Source organism: Nematolebias whitei, chromosome 7, assembly GCF_014905685.2.
Source record: "Nematolebias whitei isolate Nwh7 chromosome 7, NemWhi1, whole genome shotgun sequence".
Taxonomy (NCBI): Eukaryota; Metazoa; Chordata; class Actinopteri; order Cyprinodontiformes; family Rivulidae; genus Nematolebias; species Nematolebias whitei.
The window spans coordinates 46,580,949-46,606,064 of record NC_056504.1 but is presented as its reverse complement, the minus strand read 5'-3'; the positions used below and the strand labels follow the sequence as shown (position 1 = coordinate 46,606,064).

Here is a 25,116-nt window from a genome sequence, read left to right as displayed (position 1 = left end):
AATTAAAACAAAGATGTGATTTAGTTCAAATCTCTGAAGTTTCTCTCAAAATATCCGTGGTTACTGGGTCTGAGTTTAATGAAAACAAAAATGTTCTGCATTCCTGTAGAATAGGGCAAAAACAAATTTATTATTTTTATTTCCTAAAAATCCAGTAATTTCAAGAAAACTAAAATTAAAATCCATAAGGCATAAGAAGACAGTTACTGACTCTTCATTCGACTCTCAACTTTGTTAAATCCTCCGCCTTTGTCGTCCCAGTGAAATGTTTGGTTTGGGTTTCGTCCGCTGGATTACGACCGTGACTCCTGTTGCTATGGTAACTAGTCTGTTTGTCCTCCAGGTTTCACCCATAAAACCCGAGTACTGAAGTGCGAGAATGTGGCCATCTTCAATGAGGTCAGTAACCGAGTTCATGCTGCAGAAACAGCAGATTATTTTGAGGGTCAGATGAAATTAAGCGCCCTCCAGGTCTGAAAAGTGAAGCCAATTATCCTGCATGCTCTCTAGTGGCCAGCAGGAGGTCATTGCTTTGGCTACAAACAGAAGTTTATTAAAAAAAAAGGAAAATAAAAATAAAACAGATCTCAGATTTGAGTATAGTGAACATTTTTCTGCTGCATTACCGTCGTTAAGCTCACCTGTCCCTAATCTAGTTCAATTTTGAATGTTGACAAGTTTGCATGCAGTCACTCTGGTTGGATATGAGTTCAATGAGCTACTGAGAGTTGAAGTTTCATAATGTTTGTTATATTTGTATTAATTTTTTTAGTTTTTGTACTCCTTTCAAACTTTGCAAAAGACAAACTTTAGGCTTAGTAGTTTTTGGTCAATTAAAACTAGCATTCCTTGAAGAAACACAACCTGCCAACTGCCCGCATGCCAATGTTTTAAACAATATTTGTTATGCGATGTGGAAGAGTCCCAACTACTACCACAACCAAAATTATTAACTTTCTATAAAACTTTATCCATTTCAATGTTCGCTGAGGTCGATTAGCTGTGGTAGATTAGCTGTGGTAGCCATCTTGAATTGGGTTAACTTTAAAAGGTAACAGGTTGTTTACAGATGTAAATCCAATTATTACGTTTTGAGAGTTTCATTAAAATCCATCCATTGGTTCATGAGATAATTTGCTAACAGACAAACAAATAGACCCACACAGGTGTTTACATGATCGCCCATCTTTAATGGCTGTGGATGATAACGAGGGCGTTTTGAAACTTTAAGTTTTTTTTTTTAAATTCTGTTGATAATATCTCACAAACTGTAGAGTTAAAGTGCGACGGTGACTAAAACCAGACAGCTGCAGTTTTTTCTCTGCTTCAGATTGAAACCATTTTAATTGAGTTGATAACATCACCCCTCCTACAGTACACACACACACACACACACACACACACACAACCACTCCTTGATCACAAACACACACCTACACATTTTATTCCTCTTTTCTCCATAGAGAACAAATAAACGGATGCTTTTAGGTGAACACTGAGTTTATGTTAGTCGGCCATTTTGTAACAAATGAACGTAGCTCAACAACATCTGTCTCAACTATTTTTCACTTAGTGGACCGTAACGACTAACGTTCCTGTCAAAGACACCAGGATGTGAGAGCTTTTGCTTGTGAGGGAAATTGCTCGGCAGCTTTGTTATTTATTTACCACATTTGGTGGAGACGTTGATTTTCTCATGGAGCTTTGATTGATTTTGTAAAACTTTTGTTAGATGAGTAAAGTCTGAGCGTAGATATGTAGCAACACATGACAATTGCTGGATCTCAAATGTCTTCACTTTGGTTGTTTCTGTAGGTAAACAAATGCTCGTGGTAGTTAGCATCCTGTCACAAATTTTGCTTACGAGCTCGAAAAAACATTGTATGTATTTTGTTTCTTAAGTTATAAAAGTGTTTGCTCGTTGGTTCTGTATAAATAATTCTTTGATATCGTTGCTCTAATCTGAAACGCCCTAGGCCCCTCTGACAGTCCCAGGTCTTTAGATCATAGTGTGATTTAAGCAACAGCAGCTAAGCCTCATGGGTATTGTAGTGTTTTGAAGTTGACCTGCTGATTCTCACCCTTTCATCCTAATAAAACAAGAATCTGATTTAGTAGATTTCCTGGAAAAAGGAAAAAAAAAGTTTGTAGCCATTTTTTACTTCGCCGCCCGTTTGTTGACGTGAACTCGGCCGGCCGTACCTGTGAAGTTAAACAATCAGCTCTGTGTGACGTGAGCAGGAGCAGCAGACGGGTGTTTGCTCTTCAGGTGTGACCAGGTGAGGGTGTCCCTCATGTTCAGGAGTTAATGAATGTTCGGGAAAACGTCCAAAGGAACGATTCGCTTCTCCTCTGGGTTTTGTGTCATCAAAATAATTTTATATAGTAATTATTTTACACGAAAAATACATTTTATAATCCATCCAGCGTTCAGTCATGAGAATTTTAAACATGTGAGGCTTCTGGTGGAATTTGTTATAATAATAATAAACAAAAAAAAATTGCTTAAACAACAAATTGATGCACAATTTTTAAAAAATTTTATATTGCCAAGTGAAAAAACTTAAACTTTAAATGACATTTTTAATTAACTTTTAGCAGTTTAATGGCCTCTATAGGAACAGAAATCACTTTACTGCCACCAGAAGTAACTGTTTTGTTACTTTTACCTTTAGCTAGTGTTGGCCCCGTTTGGCAACTTGCTTCTTGTGGTTAGTGTTTTGTTACATTTGGCTTTTAGCTAGTGATCAGAAATCATAATTCACACTGTATTATTCAATTTACAGAAAGTGTTGGAGGAAAAAGTGTCTTAATTCAAAGACTTTGTTGACTTATTGTGACTTTTTTCTGTATTGAAGCTTGTTGGAGTTAAATCACAAGGTGGGTGTTCAATTCCCGTTGCTGTTAACAAAATATAACATATTTCTTTCTGAGGAGCAACGTGGTCATTTTAATAAAACGAGATCATGGGAGGTCCAAACCAGAGATGTTTTCTCCTCCCCAGTCTGCACCCTGGTTCTAAATTTCAAGGGTCAAGTGGACAAAAAACTGGAAAGGGCCTCAGGCAACAACGTCCTGACGTGTGTTGTGTTTTTTTAAAAGATGAAAATAAAACAATTGTCCAAATTTATTTTTGTGACTCGTCTTTTGTTCTTGTTGCAGCATTTCCGTTGGCCTCACTACGGTAAAGAGATCAATGATGAGGTTCTGTCCATCAGTGTTTTCAACTGTAGCAAAGTCTTTTCCAACAGGTAAAATACACACGCATGCACGAACGCACGCATGCCCAATATGACAAATGCCTCTCCCTCTGTGTGTGTGTTTGTAGACTGTTGGGCCGTCTGGTCATTAGTCTCCAGCATGTAGTCACCACCGGCAGGTTGTTGCTTCGAGAACCTCTGACTGATTCCAACTACAGCGTGACTGATGTGAGGACACGCACACAATTTGTCTTTCTATCTTTACAGGAACTTTGCACTGACCTCCATTCATTTTTCATTCATTTATATAGTCTAACCCTGACCCTTGCTCTAAACCAGGTGTGTCAAACTGTCACAAAAGGGACCAAAATTACAAATGTGTTTCACTTTCTGTCAACACATTCATTCCAGTCAGATACCGGACATCTTGACTTGGTTGCAGGTTCCTCAGCAAGAGTTTCGTTTGACGCTCTGCGTCGCTTTTTCCACATCAAAAATCAAAGATTACAGGAAAAAATAAAATAAGATTCAAACTTATTTTTCTAGACTTCAAAGTTATGAGAAGTCAGCACTAAATGAGGTCTACTCAGTCTTTAGGTAAAATGAGAAGCGATAAAATTACTTTTACTTTTAAAAGATCATCTTGAGGGCCAGATAGGATGTTAACAAGAGCTTGACACTTGAGTTTGACACATGTGCCTTTACCTGTACATACCTAAACCTACCCTAAGTCCTAAACCTAGCCCCTAAACCACCAACGGCACTTCTTCTTGGGGCCCGGGCTTTGGGCCCCATAAGGAGCAGCTGGTCCTCACAATTTATTTATTTAATTTATTCATTTCATTGCATTAAAACCATAACAACTCAAAAATAATAATAAAAAATGTATACAGTCAAAATAAAATGAAAGGCAGCAGAAGAAGAATTAATCTTATAATATCTGCCCCATTTTTTTACCCTTACTGTCTTGTTACCAAACAAAAACAAAAAGCAAGATGTGCAACAACTTCAGTGATTTAAAAACAACATCGACTAAAGAACAACATCATCAACTCAAACAATAACTTTAGTGGATTCAATTTGGAGTTTTTTGTATTCTGTCAAATAACTCTCCTTTAACATTCTCTTAAATATATGTTGAGATCTGGCATTTTTAAATGTATCGTCCAGACCATTCCATAATCCTATCCCCTGGATTACAGAGGATCATTCTTTTAAACTAGTGCTAAAATAAGGCTTCACAAACATTTCTATCCCTTTAAGAAAATAAACACTCTCCCTTTTAATAAAATGTACTTGAATATTGACGGGCAATATGATTTTATGAGCCCTATACATAATCTGCAAAATGCTGTAATTGACCAAATCATAGAATTTCAATATCTGCAGTTGACAAAACAATACATTTGATGGATGTCTTAATTTTTGTCTGGTGATAATTCGTACTGCTCTTTTCTGTAAAATAAAAAGTGGGTTTGTAATTGTTTTACATGCTTTACCCCAGACTTCGATGCAGTAATTTAAACGAGGACCAATTAGTGCATTATACAACATAAATAGTGCTTTTTCATTAAATAACTCCTTTACTTTGTACAGAATTGCTATCGATTTTGCTACTTTTGTTCTTAAGTTATTTATATGAGATTTCCATGTCAATTTTTCATCAATAATAACGCCCAAGAACTTCACCTCATTAACTCTAAGAATCTCAATTCCTTCTACCATAAATGGAGCATCAACTTTTCTTTTACTATTACTGAATATCATATAATATGTTTTATCTAGATTTAATGATAATTAAATGACAATGTAGTATGTGTTGGAAAAATGGACCTTACAAGGTAACATAAACAAAGGCACACACGTTTTTTAAAATTCAACCTTTATTTATACAGGTTAGTCTCGTTGCGTGACGAGGACTCATTTACAAGAAAGACCTGATTTAGACAGATAACCTTTAAAGCACAGGCCACAATATTCAACAAAAAGCTATTAAAATCAAATAAAAGAAGTTATAAACACGGTAAAAGACTACAAACAAGAATAAATTTGCTCTTGTATTTTGTATTTTACCTTGTATCATTATACAGTATTTTACCACAGAACAGAGACACAGTTTGGGTTTCAGCTGCTTTTGTTACTTTCTGTCTCTTTAGATTATAATTGAGGTGGACATCCGCTTCCATCCGGTGGAGGGGACAGCTGGACAATGGGCGGGACACGACTTTCTGAGTGTTGAAGACGACGACGAGTAAGGTCACGTCCACACAGACCCGTGGACGAGCTTTCAACCTAAATGTAGGAGAGACTCAGCGAACGTTTGCAAAGAGCAAATAAAGATTTCGAATCTCCAGCCGTTTTCAAGTTCAAGTCAACTTTATTGTCATTTCCATCACATGAGGTGGAATGAAATTATGTGCACAGCGTCCCAGTTAAACTCAAAAATAGCAAAATATAAAGTATAAAAAGAAACAGTAAATAAGGATCTAATATATACACTAATAATATAAAACAATACGGTGCAAGATCAGCCCGAACATGAGTCTGTGGTGAGCAGAAGGATATGAGTTAATACAACAGCATGAGATCAGCAGCATGAGATCAGCAGCAAGGATAATCAGCAGCACATATCACCAATTAAAGTGGCATTACAGTGATTTTTTTCTCTCCCTGCAGTGATTATCCTGATTAGGGATTTATGAGTCTAACAGCTTCAGGGTAGAACAGCTTAACAGCTTTTATGACATGTAATAACAGAAATACAACACAGAATGTTTTCAGAGACAAAGATCATGCAAAACACATGTTACAATTTCTATTTGATTAAACATTGTTGAAATTTCAGTTTAAAGAAAAGAAAAATCTGAAAACAAAGTTCAAATTCACACCAAAGTTAATCAGTTTTTTTTTTTTTTGTTCTTATGAAACCAAAATTGCGCACGATTTATGTTAAATAATATATTTTAGAGCCTGCAGGACTTAGTTAGTTGAATGAAAATAGATCAATTCAGACATGTGACCGAAAAGTGTCATGGATTCTAACAAACACCTCGGATCAAATTCAATAAACTCTGTTTGATGGAATAAGCAGTTTAAAATCCGTTAAATCGATCGATTACACCAATTAATTTAAACAAAACAAAAAACAGATACAATTTTCCATTTCCTTCTTTGATTATTTGTCATTTCTCAGTTTTAGATGCTGTAATGTGGAAAAAATTGAAGCAATTCGTTGCCATGGTGACAGCTGTGGACCACACGCTGCTCCTGCGTTTTACAGTCAAAGACAAAATAAAAGTATTTGTACGTTCACTCTGAATTTACTCGACGTACCTTTAGGTGTGCGTGATTTGTCCTTGGGCTTCTTTTGTTCCTTGAAGAAGTAGCTTCAAGAAAAACGCAGAACAACAAACGTCCCACGACGGATGTTTCTGAAGCAACTTTGCACAAAAACCTGAAACGGAAGAAGATTGCTTATACTGCTTTATGATGTTAAGGATTTGGAGTTCAGATCAAATTTCAGGTTACACAATTTTTAAATTTTCTCATGCATTTGGTTTTGTCTTCATTTTCAGATCAGCTTTGGTCATCAGAAATGAGGCGTTTGAGGACCCTGAGAAGTGAGTTAATTTAATATTTACTCATTTTACTACAGTATAATACTAGTGAACGTAAAGTTAATGTCAGATAAAGTACCATAAGTTTGGGCTTGGAATCTCATCTCATTGACATTTTCTCATCTCCTTGTTGTTGATGAGAAGAGTTGACTTCAATGTGCTGGACAAGAAACGTCATATTCCTGTGCTCAAAGTTAACGTTTAACTAAAAAGCTGATAAAACTTTGCTCATCCCTCCTTTAAAATCCTCCTGATGGAAAAACAGATTTATTAAAGCTTGATGTTGAATTTGTATAAGTTTGTAGAGATTACTAAAACAACTGACTAAAAACCTCCTCTTGTTCCTCACAGGTGAAAACACGGTGAAGCTCCACGTGTGATGTAAACTCTTCTGTTTCAGATGGATCAATCAAACAAAGCAGATCATTTTATTGTTTTTTTCCCGATCAGGGGGTTGACTGTTGCTCGCCCAGATCAGCTGGAAAGAGAAGCTCGCCGTCTCGGTCGGAGTCTGGTCCGGACGGGGGATGAAGATGACGACGAGGATTTTGATGATGATTACGACGATGAGCTTGTGGAGATGGAGACGACTGATATCCGCCTCACTCCTCTTCTGAGGTCAGTCTGTCAGTGTGTTTGGCTCGGACCCATCAGGATGCTGTGAAACTCATCTGCTGCTTGTTTGTTTGTTTGTTTGTTTGTGCAGTCGATGCAGACCACTGTCAAGAAGTTCTGTAGCAGCAATGCCCCGGGTCCAGAGCTTTCAGGTGAGTTCATTCAGTTTGGATAATTCAGTTCCTAAAGGTGTAATATTTTTATTAAGGAGCAGCTGAGTCAGATTCTGTGTCCTGGAGCTGCTGGATGTTGTGTCACTCCCTTTGATTCCCCTCCAGATGTTTGTTTAAATCAGCGTTAACTTTCATAGAGCCTGATAATAAATCGTTTCGTGTGCAGAGAAATGATGGATCGTCTGTTAAAAAGTCTCCGGAGTGAAAGAATGAAAGTGCATTTCCTGTGAACGCGAGCGTTGAATGACAGAAGAAGCTGAAACATAGTCAAGCAGAACACGAGCTAAAAGCTAAAAGAAGCTAATTGCAAGCTAAATCGGTAGACACTTGCTAAAGGCTAACATAACAAAAAGACCTGTAAAAGCTAAATGTAGCAAAAGATGAGGTAAAATGTGATGTTTTCCAACAAAATTGTCAGGTCCTCTGGATGGTTTCTTTTTGTTGAAATGCTTCATTTTCATCCAAAAGACTTCATCAGTCCGAGGAGCCACAACAAACTCAGTCTTAAAAGCACCTGCACATAGTGGGTCAACCAGTTTGACGGTGCTAAGATGGTTTCTGGAGTCAGCCCTCTCCCCCGCCGACTTTTTCACCTGGATTATTGAGCATGAACTTTGATGTTTTGAACCACTTTGGCTATGGCGGGGGAGAGGGCGGACTCCAGAAACCATCTTATCACCATCAAACTGGTTGACCCACTGTGTGTAGGTGCTATTTATAAGACTGAGCTTGTTGTGGCTCCTCTGACTGATGAAGTCTTTTGGATGAAAAACAAAATGTTTCGACAAAAGAAGAAACCATCCAGAGGACCTGACTTAGATTACTGAGCATGAAGTTTGATGTTTGTTTTGATGATGTATACTGAAAGTGACTGGGAAGCTACAAACTGGTTGCCTGTTTGATTTAATAAAGTTGTCAGACTTTGACTCTGAAATCTTCTTACGCCGATGATCTCTGTGTGTATTTTTGTGTGAATCTGCGTTTGCATGCAGGTGAATGTGAATATCCTGGAGGCTCAGAAGCTTGTCGGTGTAAACATCAACCCTGCAGTTTTTATCAGAGTGGGTGGCCAGAAAAAACACACGGCGACGCAGAAATCCACCAACTGCCCGTTCTATAATGAGGTACGTACGGCAGAGCGGAGAATTCTGAATAAAACTGTCGAACAAGTCGGAGTGGAGTCCAGTTAATCTCTTTTTAATGCAATAAATCAGAAGTAGAGTTTCAGTTTGTCCTCTTAGCTGGAACCAGCTTCTGTTTAGCTGCAGGACTCATAAAACCCTCAGCCAAACCTCAAACTCATCAGGATTGTAGAATACAGAGTCAATGACAATGTAAATGTTTCTTTTTGTTGTTGTTGTATGTTTCAAGATAGTACAACAACAAAAAAAAAACAGTAGTAGTTCCCAAAGTTGGTCTTGTGACACCACTGTGGGTCATCCAACACTGTTATGAGGTTCATAGATGATCTTTGTAGTGTTACGTCCACCAAGGCCACAACATATTTAAGGAGGACACGGACTCAGGGTTCAAACTTTCAATTTGCAGCTTCCTGTAAAAAAAATAGTCATGAGGAACCCTGAATTCCTGTGCCCACTAAAAAGACAAAAGCCCAAAGTAAAAACAGAAAGATGGACCTGGTGATCTGGTGAGACAAAACAAAAGGTACCGCAGTGGGCCAGCCCTATACAGGGCCGTCGAAGCTGCTGCAGGTACCGGACTAAGACTACAAAAAACCCTAAAAACAAACATCTATTACAAAAGAAAGAGCAAAAACAGGACAACTGGTCCCACCAGGTCAAAGTTACAACAAAAATATACAAAAGTTAACAAAAAAATTACCTTCAGTCTGAGGCTGGCAGCTGCAGCTTACAGCTCCTGGTGATTAAAAAAAAAACAAGATGAAGAACAAAACTCAAAAAACAAACAAGAGCGGCCAGAGAGCAGTCAAAAACCACAATGAACCCAAAAGGAGAGAGCTTCTGAGAGAGAAGCTCCTGAAGGTCAGCCTAACAATAATGTGACTCGGGCACATAACAGTAGTCCTAAATTGTTGAAATGAGTTGTTATAATGGCTGAGGTTGTTAGTGTTGTCACTTTGTCCTTATTTAGGAGACTCAGTAGCGATGTTTGTGCATTACACCCCGCAAGTCTGCAGGCTGCGGGTCTTTGCCACCGTTTTATTGATGATCAGAAGCTGAAGTGATTAGTAAATGCTGAAATAACGCACAGTACAGCAAATTAAAATACAGGAGAATTCAGGGCAGAACAGTAGAATACAGCAGAATATTTACATTCTGTGCACTACAGTAACTTTGAAAGCGTTGTACAGCAAATTTTAATGCTAACATAATAATAAAAAAATAGTTTCTGTTCTTTTTTTTTTTTGCTCTTTCAGAACTTCCAGTTTGAGTTCCAGGAGGCTCCGCAGATCTTCTTTGATGAAGTCATAGAGATAAAGGTTTGTCTGACTTTTTTATTTTGATTTATTTTTCCTTTTAACCGTATTCCTACTGCTGATATTGTGGTGAAAGACGCAGTGGGTGTGGCCATGGAATGATCACCTGTGATGTTCCCACTCAGGTGTTCCACAGACGGGCTCTGGCCTTCCTGATGACCCACATTGGAACCTTTAAGATCGACATCTCCACCGTCTACAGACAGCCAGGTACCGGTGCTGCTCATAACTCGTTCATTTCACCTAAAGCCCGCAGTGCTCTCCATGTTACGACCTCTCTGCTGCTCCAGACCACCGATTCTACCAGAAGTGGGCTCCTCTCACCGACCCGGCAGACACCCGGTCAGGGGTGAAGGGTTACGTCAAGGCCAGCCTGAGTGTTCTGATGAAGGGAGAAGCTCTGCGAATGCCCAGTCTGCCACCAGCCTCCTCGTCTGCAGGAGGCGAGGACATAGAAAAGTCAGTCGTGTCCATCATTTTGCACAAACAGTAAAAACAATTCATAAATAAGAAGCAACTCAAACAGCAGACGTAACGAGTCAGAAAAGCCAAAAGGCTTCAGATCCACCAGGAGCTGAGGTTTAATTTCATTTGACCAGCGCCGACAGACGTTTAATTAAAGAGGGACACACTTTGATCAAGGCTAAATATTCATCCTTTGGATAAACTATCGGTCAGTGTGTTGCGTTAGTGCACGTTAGTATAAATCTATCGGTGCTTTAACAGGCACTAAAGAAAGTCCCTGAACATCTGCTGCAAGTGGCTTAGGTTCTTATGTGCTGTGGTTTTTACAGACACCTGCTGCTTCCTCGAGGCATGCCTTCAGAGCGTCCGTGGGCTCGGTTCCGTATCCGGATCTATCGGGCTGAGGGTCTGCCAACAATGGAGGCGGGGCTTATGGCCAAGGTGTCTGTCACTGACAGGGCAGTATTTATTGACCCCTACGTGCAGGTGACCTTTGCTGGACAACAGGTACTCAGTTTCACAAACTTGTGTATTTATTTCCTTTATAGCATGTGATATTACTAGTATTTTTTTTATTTATTTCATACTAAATATGTTTTCCTTGTGTATAAAACTTTCTACTGAACACGAATAGTTAAAAAAAAAAAGTATTTTAATAATTAATCTTCACAGGTCATCCATTACTAAGGAAATACAAAGTTTTATTTTTGTTGCTTTGTAGAAGTTTTTATCAAAAAGAGTAAGTTTTATTTGCAAAACCTGATGCTTCTTCTGTTTGACTGTTTTCAGGGTGAAACTTCAGTTGCCAGCGCCACCAGCAGTCCTGTTTGGAACGAAGAGATCTCCTTCATCGAGCAGTTTCCTCCGCTGGCTCAACGAATCAAAGTCCAGGTTCTCGACGATGCCAAGATGGGAGACGTTGCCTTGGCAACCCACTTCCTGGACCTGCAGCAGATTTCTGACCCTACAAGGAATGGTATGACCCAGAAACAGCCCAGAAAACTCAACTTTTATCTGGACTGAGACGTCTGAACACGAGATTTAATCTGTTAACAGAAGCAAGTTTTACACTTTGCTGGTACTATAATACTATAAATACTAAATAATATTATATTTTATGTGCTATAAATATCCACGATTCTGTTTTATTTTTACATCTAATCATCTTTTATTAAGGGTTTTACTAATTTTATTTTACTTACAACTAACAATACAAAATATCCCAAATTAAAAGTTTTTGGCAACGTTGAAGGAAATATTTACATTATTTTAAAAGTAAAATACTCTACAAAGCACTTTTACTTGAAGACGTCTATATGAGATTTCATTTGATGCACAATGTCAAAAAAAAAGTTTATATTGAATTTTTTTTATTTAATTGTTGTTAAAATATTTAATATTTGTTCCTATGCATTAATGTATGTGGAGGACTTGAACAAAGAGAATGCACGTCCACGTCTAAAGTGACAACAGGTGCCTTGTCTCAGTGCAAAAACAGAATAATTTAAGTTATTAATTAAAAAAATTAAGATGAAACTTGTTCTAACACTGCTTTGCATCCATTTTCAACAAGATTTGATGATTATTTTGATTCATAGTAAAGTAATAAAAAATCTTAACCTGAGTAGAGTAACATTTTAAATATACAACAGAGTAATTAAATTATTCTTTCAGTTTTACCTAAACGCTTGCAATTTTATTGATGAGAAAACTTCAAGTTTTACAAGTAGTTGAAAAAAAAAAATCCAAAATTGAAAACAGATTGATTTTAAGTTGATGTGACAAGAAACAGAAAAGAAAAGAATGTGTGAAATCAGTGAATCATAGCTGGAAATGTTCACTTTCCTTATCATGTTTGCAGTTTTGAGTGACATTTCTGTCTGCAGGGTTCAACCCAACCTTTGGTCCAAGCTGGGTCCATCTCTACGGTTCTCAGCAGAACTCCACCCTGGGAGATGTCCACCAGGTAAAATACACTCAATAAAACAATGTTTTTACATTTTAGTGACAATTAGATCACTTTCCTTTACACTGAAACTTGTTTACATTCTGCATTTAAATGTGTGTACTTCTTTAATTTAATTTTTTTGTTTTAATGAGAAAACACTTCGGGTATCATAACTTTGAATTCAATTCAATTCAGTTTATTTATAAAGCGCCAAGTCACAGCAGAAGTCGTCTCAGGGCACTGAACAGAAACATTCATATAATAAAATAATAATTTAACATTATTAATTTGAGGAGCAGACTGCTTTGAGTTTAACCCCATCACAGAACTCTCATCCTGAGCAAGCATGAAGGCGACAGTGGGAATGAAAAACTCCCTCATGAGGAAGAAACCTTTAGCAGAACCAGGATCAGGACAAGCGGACATCTGCTTCTACCGGCTGGGTTTGATAGGAATAGATACACAATGGCAGGCCAAGATGTTAAGATAGAAATAGTATCAAATGAAAACTATTCAGTTTTAACAATTTATTTAAGAAAATGATGTCAATTTGTCCTCCAGTATAGTCCAAGCTTATAGCAGCACAACAAGCCAACCCTAACTATAGGATTTATGAAAAAGGAAAGTCTTAATCCCAGTCTTAAAACTGGACCATGTGTCAGCCTCATGGACAGAAACTGGGAGTTGGTTCCACAGGAGAGGAGCCTGATAACTGAAAGATCTTCCTCCCATTCTGCTTTTGGAAACTCTAGGAACCACGAGTAAACCTGCGGTCTGAGAGCGACGTTCTCTGTTGGGAAAATATGGAACAATAAGATCTGTAATATAAGATGGAGCTAGGTTGTTGAGGGCTTTGTAGGTTACATGTAAGATTTTGAATTAAATTCTGGATTTGACAGGGAGCCAATGGAAAGAAGCTAAAACTGGAGAGATATGATCTCTCCCAGTAACTCCAGTTAAGACTCTGGCAGCAGCATTTTGGACCAACTGAAGACGTTTTAAAGAAGTATTTGGACACCCAGATAACAAACCATTGCAAAAGTCCAGTCTAGACGTGACAAATACATGAACCAGTTTTTCCTGCATCTTTTTTAGATGTTTCTAATTTTAGTGATATTACGCAGGTGGAAGAAGGTGGTTCTAGTAACGTTTTTAATGTGGGGGATAAAAAAAAAATGTCCTGATCAAAAATAACACCAAGACTTTTAACTTTAGAGCTGACACGTTTCAAAACGTTCCTTCAGTAACACAAGCATCAGGCAGTGGGCCTGATCAAGCTGTTTCCAGGCAAACAAAGGAAAAGAGCCAAAACAAAAAGTGTCCCTCTTCCCAAGCATGAACAAATCTTTTAAAAATTATTTTTTAAGTAACTTTTGTTAACTTTAGAGAAAATAAATTAATAAAACACAACATGATTGCAGCAGACCTGGACTCTGCAACCTGCGGCTCTTTGGTCCCTCTGCAGCGGCTCTAGTTTTGACCAAAACTAACATAAAACTAAGTTTGTTGTTGTACCAACAATTTGAAATGGCTAGTTTTAACAGTTCTCTGGTCATTTCTTTTGCCAACATGTGAATGGTAGTATAACACAAGGAGTAAAACTTGTTTACTACATCATGCTAGTAGTTTGTTAGCCACTTCAATTAGCTCACTTCCAGTTTTGCGATGTGATCTTTTTCTCAAATCCATCAAATGTTTTTGGGAGAATACCTTTAAGGCAAGTTGCTGAGTCCACATGATAATAAAAATTTAAGAAAAAACAAAGTAAATGGAAGTATTTATTTAAAATTTAAAAATAAATTATTTATCTAACACACTGGCCTAATTTTTAACTTTATGCTTTATTACTTCATAATGATACTTTATAAAAAATGTTCCACAATAATAAAAAAATAATAATAATCACATAAGCCTGCATTTGTGTTTGAATTTTTATAAAATTGGTAAAAACTTTTTTTCTTCTTTACATAAGTAAATATATTTTCTTTTGCCCTAAAATATAAAAATATTAATAAATATTAATAATCACTGGCTATTTTAATTTCTTAAAATCACATCTACTGGCTGGAAAAGCTGCCTCCAACAAGCTGAAGTGGGCCATGGGCCACCAGTTGGTGATCACAGTTTTAGCAGGTTCTGCGGCTCCATAGACGTTTTATTTAGTGTGCAAAGGGGCAGAAATGGCTCTTTTGGTCGTAAAGGTTGCAGACCCCTGCACCAGACCAAGAACTTGCACCATTTGTTTGGTTGAACTTCTAAACAAGGTGCATCATATTTTTTTACACATTATATTCGTGAGCCATGAAGTTTCTCACAATACTTCTGTTTCAGTCTTTCTGTTTCCCACACGTCTTGTAAAGTCGTTACCTGGTGTCACTCTTGACCCGTCAGCATAAATAAATCAGAAGAAGAAAAAGAAATGCAGGAGTTTGTTTCTTTCAGGCCTTGAACGAGGGGCTGGGTGAAGGACTCTTCTATCGAGGGCGAATCCTCCTGGCTCTCAGCATGGATGTCTACAATTCCCCTTCTGCCGTCGCCTCAGACACAAGCTCTGCCGCCGCAGCCAAGGTAGGAAAGAGTTTTTCCACAGAGACGCACCACCTGTCAGACAGTAGTCGTGTTTGCGTGTCATTATCTCCAGTTTGATGAGTCTCTAGAGTCACCATGTTGTTTCCTTGGCAACGCACATCATCAGTCCTTCATCTGACTTGTGAATCAACATCGTGTGTCCTTGAAGGTGAAAGGAGCGCTGGGGAAGTTTGGACTGAAGAAAAAGAAGAGCAGCAAGAATGTGATAAAGGAAGGTTAGTTCTAATAAAGATCTGATCGATAAAAGAATGACAGATTCAGCTGTCGGTAGCTGGTTTCATGTTTCACCGACCGTATGAAATCATCCCAGTTTCTGTCATTTTGTCTCCAGCTGCCAGCAGACCGGCTGATGACGAGTCAGGAGAGGTTGGAGTGGAGGTACCAGAGTCTGTCACAGTGGAAGTTGAGGAGATCCACCCTCTGCCTGAGGTCAGAACCACCGTCACTGACTCAGCTCACTTCCATTTATTTACATCAAAAGCTCTGAACGTTAACCACAAAAACGGTTGTAAAGAAAATGTTCCAACAAACAGAGTTGTGATTTTCTTCTTTTCATTCAGGGTTACCTTGGACAGAAGGAGGAGTTCCTGCTGTTTGCGTCTCTGTTTGAAGTCACGATGATTGACCCATCTGTAGGAACCAAACCTCTGACCTTTGAACTCTCAATAGGTAGCTAAACCTTGTAAAAATGTGCAAATGATTCAGGACTCGTATGTTTTTTTTTCTTTCTGATTACTTCAGCATACTTTAAATGTGCTCATTTATATATCAAAACTTTCAGCTCACTCAGGGGAGGAGAGCTACAACTTTCAATTTTATTTAACAGCAATATTTTTGGTTTATTTAGCATTTCATAAAAATAAAAATAAAGTTTTTTGTTTTTTCAAAGTCATATTTTCACCATGTCATTCGTACATTTATAAATGTCATAGTTCCAAATTAAATATTTAATTTACAAGCTAAATATTTAGTTTACAAACTAAATACTTATCTTGCAAGTTAAATATTTATTTAGCAAGCTAACTATTTAGTTCCACACAAAGTAAAAGTTTATATCCAAGATAAATGTTTAATTTACAAACTCGTTAGCAAATTAAATATTTATTTTGGAAATAAAATGTTTAGTTTGAAATATAAATATTTAGATCCGAGCTAAATATTTAGCAAATTAAATATTGAGTTTAGGAATTAAGTGTTTAGCTTAAAAAAATGATGTTTAGTCTGGAAATTAAATATTTATCTTGGGCAAATTATATTTAGTTTGAAAATTAAATGTTTAGTTTTGAAAATAAATATTTAGCTTGGAAATTAAATATTTAATTTACACCAAAATATTTAGTTTACTAACTAAATACTTGCAAGTTAAATATTTAGTTTGCAAATTAAACATTTATCTTGGACTGTGATGGACTTGCGACCCGTCCAGGGTGTACCCCGCCCCTCGCACAGTGATTGCTGGACATGGGCACCAGCGACCCCCGTGACCCAAAATGGAATAAACGGGTAAAGATAATGGATGGATGGATGGACATTTATCTTGGACATAAACATTTAGTTTGTAAACTAAATATTTAGCTTGTAAATTAAATATTTAGTTTGGAACTATGACATTTATAAACATACGAATAACATGGTGACAATATGACTTTGAAAAAACAAAAAACTTTTTTTTTCTTATGAAAGGCTAAATAAACCAAAAATATTGCTGTTAATTTTGGACTGTGTAACTTTACAAACAGCGCCCCATACTAGCCTTTTGGTGCTTTAAGCTCTTAGATTATATTTTTGCTACATACAGCTTTTAGCTAGCCTTTTTATAGTTTTTGTTTTCAGCTAGTAATTTGCTTCTTTAAGCTAGTGTTCTGCTTCTTTTAGCTTTTAGGCTTTATTATATTATTAGATTACTGTCTTTATATTTAGTTACTATTTAATAACTTCTTCATCAGACCTACTCATTTACACTGCATTTCTGCAGAAAAAATAAACAAACATTTTAGTGTTTATCCGAGACGTGATATGACACATGCTCCAACCAATTTAATTTTTTTATTACATCTTGAACCAGATTATACAAATAAATTTATAGCAAATACATCTCTTGTTTAAGGTTGAATTAATTTTCTGGCTTCTCGCTAAGCTTGGCTACGTATGTGGCATTTAAGAACCAAATGCAGCCATTTGGGTTCTCAGAGATATAAACTTTAATCTTCATGAGAAGTGCACCCTGAAGAGCAGCATTAAGGCCTGTTTTGGTCTTATTCAACATGTGGTTTTGTTCATTTCTCAGCCAGAACATGTTGATGTTCCCGTGTCATATTTCATTTCTCATCTTTCTTTTTGTATTGTCAGGAAACTATGGGAAGGTGGTGAGACTTGGTAAATCCAAGAAAAGTCAGAGCAGAGAGGAGCTAAGAAGGAGTAGGGAAGAGCTGAGGATGAGCAGAGAAGACCTGACTGAGGAGACGCGGGTTCTGCTGGAGTCTGAGGACGAGCTGGACAGAGAGGAGGTGCAGAATCCTGAATCTGAGAACAGATCTGTGTCTGCTGCCATGAGACCTCAGCCCACTGAATACGACAGGTAAAATCAGTGGAGGGACTTCCTGTCCTTGTACGCATAAGCCCACACTGGTCTCGATTTTTGTTTTCAGGTCTTTCCAGTGTCTTCAGCTCCAGCCTCCTTCAGTGAAAACCAAACCTTGCCTGTTCGTTTGGAGCCAGTTCGAAGATCACTGCTTTCGTCTCTTTCAGGCCAACTGGCTCAGCAAGATGGCCGACAGGCTGGTCAGAGACACGTTATTTTGATTCTGTTCTCAGGAGTGACCCTGAGTCTTGTAGGCAATGTTTAAAACCACCTCCATGGTTCTTACTTTCCAGGAGATTGGTCTCGACGAGGTGGAAAGACTGTTAAGGAGGCCGAAGAGTAACGCGAAGGAGCGACTGGTTGAGGTGCTACTGGAACTGCTCGCAAGTTGCAAGTGAGCTTCTTCTATATGAAAACTTAACAACAACAACAACAACTTTGTATTTGATTGTTGGATTAAAAATATCCTCTGTTCATCTTAAGTCTAAAAAGAAGCCACACGAGGACACTAGAAGATATTTAAGTGAGTTTTACTTGCCAGGACAGACGGTCACAACAGGTTTCATTGAAGCCCAGTCGAGAGTATCTGCACCGGACAGTGTGCGAGGATTGTTTTTATAGTACACGTTTATCAGCTCCTCCGAGCACGCAGACTCCGAGGTGACCTTGGAGTACCAGCTGCACATGCAGTGTCAAATCAGCTCCTCATTCAGCTCTCTCTGCTAACTCAAAGACATGGTTCATGGGCAGTTCGTGGACAGTTAACATTAGTTAGTGATAAACATCCTTGACCTTGACCAAACTTCCTCTGACATCGATTCATCAACCTTTTTTTTTTTTTTTTTAATGTTGTTCTCTTCCTCTGCAGACAGTTCAGTGCTTTTTCAGAGAAAAGATCTCAATCTCGTCCCAATACCCTGGACAAACGTAGGAAGGGGTTTATCAAAAAGAATTTGGTGAGTGTGTTCTTATTTAAAAATATGGCTGCCTGTTTCTTTCCCTGTCTGTCTGACTGCCTGACTGTCCACAGGTCCTGCTAGCCAGACAGGCGGTCAGGGCCAGAAGGAGAATTTCTAGAAAAAACACCAAACAGCGCATGATGGATGGCAGGAAAATTCTAAAGAAGCTCCGCCTCCTGGCTGCAGAGGTCAGACATTACTGGGTTGCCTAGAGGTCACCACGAAGACTGGACGGGCGATTTGATTGAAGTTTGTTGTGCTTTCCCTCCAGCCTCAGAGCACCATCCCTGACGCCTTCCTTTGGTTGCTCAGTGGAAACAGGCGACTGTCGTACGTCAGGATCCCCGCCCACTCCATCCTGTTCTCGTTGGTCGAGGAGCAAAAGGGGCGGGACTGTGGCCGCATCACCACCCTCTACATGAAGGTTATTAAACTGTGTTTTAAGTCATCGACGTCACAGATGATGCTGAACAGATGATGTCACAATACATCATTTTAATCCAAAATAATATCTGAAATAGTTGAATTCATTCAAAACAAACATAGTCTGTTTCTAGTAATTTATTTCCAGCGTCTGTCCATCACACTGTATCTTATCCATGGTCAGGTCACGGAGGCAACAGGTTCAAACGGGACCTGAATAAATTCCTCTCCCAGTAACTCTCTTGTGGATCCCAAGGTGTTCAAAGGTCAGAGAGGAAACAGAATCTCTCCGATAAGTTCTGGGTCTGTCTGCTCTCCTCCCAGTGGAAAGTGTCCAGAAAACCTTCAGACGGAGGTGCTTAGGAGACATCCTGTTCAAATGTCTTAACCACCCCAGCTGACTCCTTCTGATGGGGAGGAGCAGCAGCCCTTCAGGGGAAACTCCTTTCAGCTTCTTGTACCTAAGATGTTCTTTTGGTCTTGGTACCTCAAGACCACAGGTGAGGGTCAGAACGTAAACAAGTAAATCAAGAACTTTGGCTTTCCACTCAGCTCCTTCTTCAGCATCCAGACTGAAGGGACACCATCATTGCTGTGGATGAGGAGTTTATCCTTCGATCCATCTCTCATTCCAGCCTAAAGTCACTTATGATTAAGACTTCCAGATGTTTGAAGTTCTCCTCTTGAAGTAGAGACTCACCTCTGACCCAGACGGAGCATTCCACCGCTTTCCAGTCGGGAACCATGACCTGAGACTTTTTTAGACTTGACCTCTCCTCTCTCTCGCCACCTCGTCAAGAAGGGGAAATTTAAATCTTAGAATAAGTCTACAGTCTTTTCTATCTTCTTCCATAAATACAGTTTAATTTGTATTAAGTTACCTGTTGAAAGTCTGTTCTTTATTTATTGGCAAGTAGCTTCGCAGTTAGTGACAGATGTGCATCTGGCTTCAAACTATCTGTACAGTCTTCATTCATTCATTCATTCAAACTTTATTTCTACAGGTTAATCCCATTGAGCCTCGGGGACTCATTTACAAGAGAGACCTGGTTTTAACAGAGTGATGACAACAGTGGACAACAAAGCCAGTAACAGACAATCATAAAGGATGTGTACAAATTGAGAATTTTTTTTAACAAGTGAAAATAAAATGGTATTTAAAAGGAAAAGTAACCAAAAAAAAAAAAACCCCAGCTAGTTTGTAAGGTGGTGTAGAAAACCAAAAACAGGAACATGTCTGCATTAGTTCTTGCCAGGAACTTAACAGATGTTCAAAGTCCCTTAGAGAGGTCAAGGTCGAGAGCTTCTGATCTTTTTGCAAGATATTCCAGGAAACAGGAGCGGAGTAGGAGAAGACACTTTTGTCTAGTTCAGTCCTCACTGAGGGGACACTGCAGGTAATAATGTCCTGAGAGCGCACGCTGTAGCTGCACTCACGCAGAGACATGTAGGAGGAGATGAAGGCAGCAGACCAAGATTTAAAGATGAAAATGTACCAGTGGGAGAGTCTGCGTAAAGTTAATGATGACCAGTTAACCAGTGAGTACAGGGTGCAGTGGTGGGTACGATAGTTACAACCAGTTATGGATCTTCCATGATATATATATATTTCACCATGATAGACAGCATCCAACATCTACAGGGTGCTTGTAGGAACATTCATGCAAATAATGTGACCGTAATCAATGGAGGGATGGAAAGTTGCAGTCACAAGGTGTTTCTTAGCATTCAGAGTTAAACAGGATCTGTTTCCGAAAAAGAAACCCAGTTTAGCTTTCAGTTTCTTTACCAAGTTTTCCACGTGGAGCTTAAAAGAGAGAGCGAATCGAAGATACCCAAATATTTATAGGAATCGACAAACTCAATAGGAGCACCGTTCGAGGATAAAATCAAAGGAAGAACTGCGGGGAACGACTTCCTGTTTGAAAACAGCATCCCTTTGGTTTTGTCGGCGTTTAGGACAAGTTTGAGACGGAACAAATCAAACTGGATGATGTTGAAGGCAGATTAAAGCTGGAAAACCTTAGCAACTATTTTAACCTCTGTCAACCTTCAACCTCTTCCTCTCACTGAAAATGTTTTTTTTTTCTAATATCTGACTCTGAACGTATCTGATTCAGTCTCTTTTATATTATTCATATTACTTGATGGGTTTTACTCAAAATCTTCCCGTAGCTTACATGCTAGCTCAATTTTCTGCTCGCTGCTGTGAAGTTCAAACAGTCCAAATTTCTCTCCTTTAGTCTCCAGGATATTCGGCGAGTGAGGTCTTTGCGAAGCTGGAGGTCTACCTGTGGCTCGGTCCTGTCAAGTACAGTAAAGAGGCCATCAACAGCCTTCCAGAGGAATTCACACCTGTGTACGAGGAGGAGGAGGAAACTCAGAGGAGGCTGGTTCCTGTGGGCGAGAGGAGGAAGTTTCCTGTCAGTCTGTCCTGTGAGGGTGAGTCACCTGACCTCTCCAGAAAGGGGAGCAGTACGTCGCATGCTCTGTTGCATGGACCATGTTGTCGCATGCTCTGTTCAGATAAAAGGTAAACCTCCGAACCTCTGCAGACAGCAGGTACTTCCAGTTACGGTGTCACCTGTACCAGGGCCGAGGCCTGATGGCTGCAGATGATGACGGCCTGTCAGATCCTTTTGCCAGGGTGGTCTTCTCTACACAGTGCCAGGTCACCAGGGTACGTCCTGCAGCCTTTAATTGTTCTTAAAGGGTTCAACACTTAAATTTGTATTTAAATAATGATGAATAAAATTTGTGTTTCTTTGTACAGATGTTGTCAGACACTCTCTCCCCCTCCTGGAACGAGTGCTTGTTGTTTGACAGAGTCCTGCTTGAAGGAACGAAGGAGCAACTTCAACAAGACCCACCCCTCATCATCATCAACGTCTATGACCACGACAACGTGGTAACTTAATTTTTATACGGTGAAATAGAAAAAGTCTTAATAATTTAGTCGACTGACAATGTTTCATCTCTCGTATTTAAATCTAATCCATATCACGGACTGATGTCGAGTTAAAAACAATTTAAACTGATCAGTTTTTGCCTCAGAACATTTGTGCGTGCATGTGTGTGCAGGGCCCTCCAAAGCCTCTGGGTCGAGCGTTTGCTGAGCCGGAGTTTAAAACTGTGGAGCAGTTCTACGAGAAACCCCGCCTGCGGTTTTATGACATCATCCGGGGAAGGCTTCCTGCTGGGGAGCTGCTGGCTGCCTTTGAGCTCATCGAGCTCGACTACTCCGGGTTTGGAGAGGTGACGTCCATCAGTCTTCATCACCTCCGTTTGTCATTTAATTACCTGTCAGTTTTATTATATGCAAACTTTAGATTTGCATTCAGTCTATCTAGAAAACTAATGGAGTAAACTCTTTCTAAATGCACCATTTGATGTAGTTCAGAATAAATGTTTGGTTATATAGTTTGCAATTAGTACCGTAATTTCCGCCCTACACGTCGCTCCACCCTATAAGTTGCATCAGTCCATATTTGTCTAATTAAGTGGAAAAATCCATAAATACGTCGCTTCGCCGTATACGTCGTATCTATTATGTGTCACCGCTGACAACCCAGAAATGCGGGGTGGTGTTGTGCCAAAAATCGATTGGCTGCCAAATGGCGGCAGTGGGAATATGCACAGGAAGTGTGCAAATTTAACAAGACAAATGCCTAAAAACAATTATTTGTTTGCTCGAAATTATATGAAAGGTGTGTCTCAGTCTAACGTTTGCTTAATAAATGCACTTTAATGGTCAAATTGGCTGCATTTTGCCGGGGCGGTGCATCTGGTTTGACGATCGGTCCAAGCAGCGAGCAGAATGAAGGTGGGGATATATGGCAGGCCGATTGAGTCATTAATATGGGGTGGCTGTGGCTGAGTGGTTAGAGCAGTCGTCCTCCAATGCCAGAGTTGGGGGTTCGAATCCACAAGCAGTCACATGCTGAAGTGTCCCTGGGCAAGACACTGAACCCCTCATTGCCTCTGATGTGTGTCCCATCACTGTATGAATGTGATAAAGCACGGATTATTCTCTTTAGAATGATTTGTTCAATTAGCTTTGTAGAGATCTAGTAGAGTGCTGTATGAACGGGTAAATGAGGACACAGATTGTAGTGTAAAGCTCTTTGAGTGTCTTGTTAAGCTAGAAAGGTGCTTTATAAGTACAGTCCAAATACAGTCTATTAATAGCTGGTGAAGATTCTCAGTCATTCAGGACATGGTAAATTCAAAAAAGTTAAAAGAAAAAACAATAAAGTATAATAAATAAAGTCCAGTTGTTTTTGTCTTGGACTTTTTTGAATTTGTCATTATAACCACGTTTACCTATTACATGATACAACGGCATGCCATACTTCTATTACTTCTCTGCCTCCATCTAGTGGCTGAAAGTGATACTGCTCAATTATTATTATTTTTCAGTCAGAATGAATGAAAACGGTCATGTCTCAGCCAAAAATTGGTTTATAAATATGGGGAAAAATCCATTAATATGTCACTTCAGCTTATAAGTCACAGGGCATGTAAACTATGCAACAAAGTGTGACTTATAGGGCGGAAAATACGATACCTGTAATAGATTGTTAACGAGAAGATGCTCCCTCCTCCTCACAGCCTGGTCTCCCCATCGGCGTGGACCCTCAGAACTTGACCTACGATGATGTGCAGAGGTCTTACGTCATCCCAGAGGGAGTCCGACCTGTCCTGAAGACGTTCAGGATCGAGGTAACACTCAGTCACGCACTCAGGCTCTTTGGATGCTGCGCACGTGTGACTGACTCCTGCATGCTCCTGTGTGTGTTTGTGTCATAAACAGGTTAACTGTTCCACAAAAAAAACCTTCTTCCAGTGAAGGCAGATAGCTAAGCTTAAGTTCACGTTGACCAGATCTGACCTTGAAAAAATAATCAATGCCTTCGTTACAACTCAACTTGAATACTGTAACTCGCTTTCTGTTGGGGTCAGTCAGATGTCCCTTTCGTGTCTCCAGCTCGTCCAAAATGTTGCAGCTCGGCGATTAACAAGAACTTGTATGTTTGAGCACATTTCACCTGTTTTGTCCTCCCTTCACTGGCTCCCTGTGCATACCAGAATTAATTAAAACATTTTCCTGTTGACCTTTAAGTGCATAAATGTCTTTGCACCCTCATACCTCTCTGACCTACGTCAACCATATGTTCCTTCTCGGGCGCTGAGAACATCTGACCTGCTGCTTTTGGTTGAAGCGCAGAAGAGATTGGGCTTTTTCAGTCGTTTGCCCCAAACATTGGAACAATCTGTCCCTCAACATTAGACAGGCCACTTCACTTCCTGCTTTTCAATATCTTGTGAAAGCACACCTGTTTTCACTGACATTTAACACAGTGTGATTTGATTTAATATTTCATTGTTTCTCATTGTTTTTATGTTTTTATGCTTTTAATTACGTCTTTTTTTTTTACTGCTTTGATTTTACTGTTACGCACGTTGGTGACAGCTGCTGCTTCAAATGTGCTTAATAAATAAACTTGACTTGACTTTAGGTGCTGTTCTGGGGTCTGCGGGACCTGAAGCGGGTGCAGCTGTTCGAGGTGGAGCGTCCACTGGTGAGGGTGGAGTGCGCAGGACATCAGCTGGAGTCTGAGGAGATCCAGAGCTACAAGGCCAACCCAAACTTTAAAGAGGTGGTCCGCTACATTGACGTGGTCAGTTCCGGTCACAATGAGATAAACGAAGCTCAGACATTTGGAAAACTCCATAAATTGGGTGCACGCAGCACAAAACTGACATCCACCTGCTTACTGTTGGTCCAATCAGGAGCTGCCAGAGCAGTCCTACCTCCACCCTCCTCTGACAGTGTTTGTGGTGGAGCATCGAGCATTTGGTCAGCTGGCTCTTGTTGGCTCTCATGCGGTCCAGAATCTCATGGACTATGCACCACATGACCTTGAGGGGGAGGTAGAGGAGGAAGAAGAACCTAAACCAAAGAGTAAGAGCTTCAAATAAGATAAAAGTTTTGATTATATTCATCATTTATGAGTTTTAGGGTCATTGGAGTGTGTGTGTGTGTGTGTGTGTGTGTGTGTGTGTGTGTGTGTGTGTGTGTGTGTGT

The 25,116-nt window shown here is 39.3% G+C and overlaps 1 protein-coding gene across 1 annotated transcript in view; it reads left to right on the top strand.

Moving 5' to 3' along the window:
- The window catches only part of fer1l4 (fer-1 like family member 4), a 37,982-nt gene that overhangs the window by 707 nt on the left and 12,159 nt on the right, over positions 1–25,116 (top strand). The window contains exons 2-32 of the mRNA XM_037678970.1: positions 344–399; positions 3,163–3,251; positions 3,329–3,428; positions 5,357–5,451; positions 6,776–6,820; positions 7,268–7,435; positions 7,524–7,584; positions 8,598–8,729; positions 10,004–10,066; positions 10,189–10,273; positions 10,354–10,522; positions 10,858–11,035; positions 11,318–11,504; positions 12,415–12,494; positions 14,919–15,044; positions 15,214–15,280; positions 15,397–15,494; positions 15,626–15,734; positions 17,415–17,643; positions 17,714–17,846; positions 17,940–18,040; positions 18,515–18,602; positions 18,677–18,793; positions 18,877–19,029; positions 21,272–21,470; positions 21,584–21,708; positions 21,802–21,936; positions 22,110–22,283; positions 23,640–23,750; positions 24,548–24,709; positions 24,822–24,993. Of these exons, the coding sequence (XP_037534898.1) occupies positions 344–399; positions 3,163–3,251; positions 3,329–3,428; positions 5,357–5,451; positions 6,776–6,820; positions 7,268–7,435; positions 7,524–7,584; positions 8,598–8,729; positions 10,004–10,066; positions 10,189–10,273; positions 10,354–10,522; positions 10,858–11,035; positions 11,318–11,504; positions 12,415–12,494; positions 14,919–15,044; positions 15,214–15,280; positions 15,397–15,494; positions 15,626–15,734; positions 17,415–17,643; positions 17,714–17,846; positions 17,940–18,040; positions 18,515–18,602; positions 18,677–18,793; positions 18,877–19,029; positions 21,272–21,470; positions 21,584–21,708; positions 21,802–21,936; positions 22,110–22,283; positions 23,640–23,750; positions 24,548–24,709; positions 24,822–24,993 (3,807 nt within the window). The remainder of the gene's footprint in view (positions 1–343; positions 400–3,162; positions 3,252–3,328; positions 3,429–5,356; positions 5,452–6,775; positions 6,821–7,267; positions 7,436–7,523; positions 7,585–8,597; positions 8,730–10,003; positions 10,067–10,188; positions 10,274–10,353; positions 10,523–10,857; positions 11,036–11,317; positions 11,505–12,414; positions 12,495–14,918; positions 15,045–15,213; positions 15,281–15,396; positions 15,495–15,625; positions 15,735–17,414; positions 17,644–17,713; positions 17,847–17,939; positions 18,041–18,514; positions 18,603–18,676; positions 18,794–18,876; positions 19,030–21,271; positions 21,471–21,583; positions 21,709–21,801; positions 21,937–22,109; positions 22,284–23,639; positions 23,751–24,547; positions 24,710–24,821; positions 24,994–25,116) is intronic.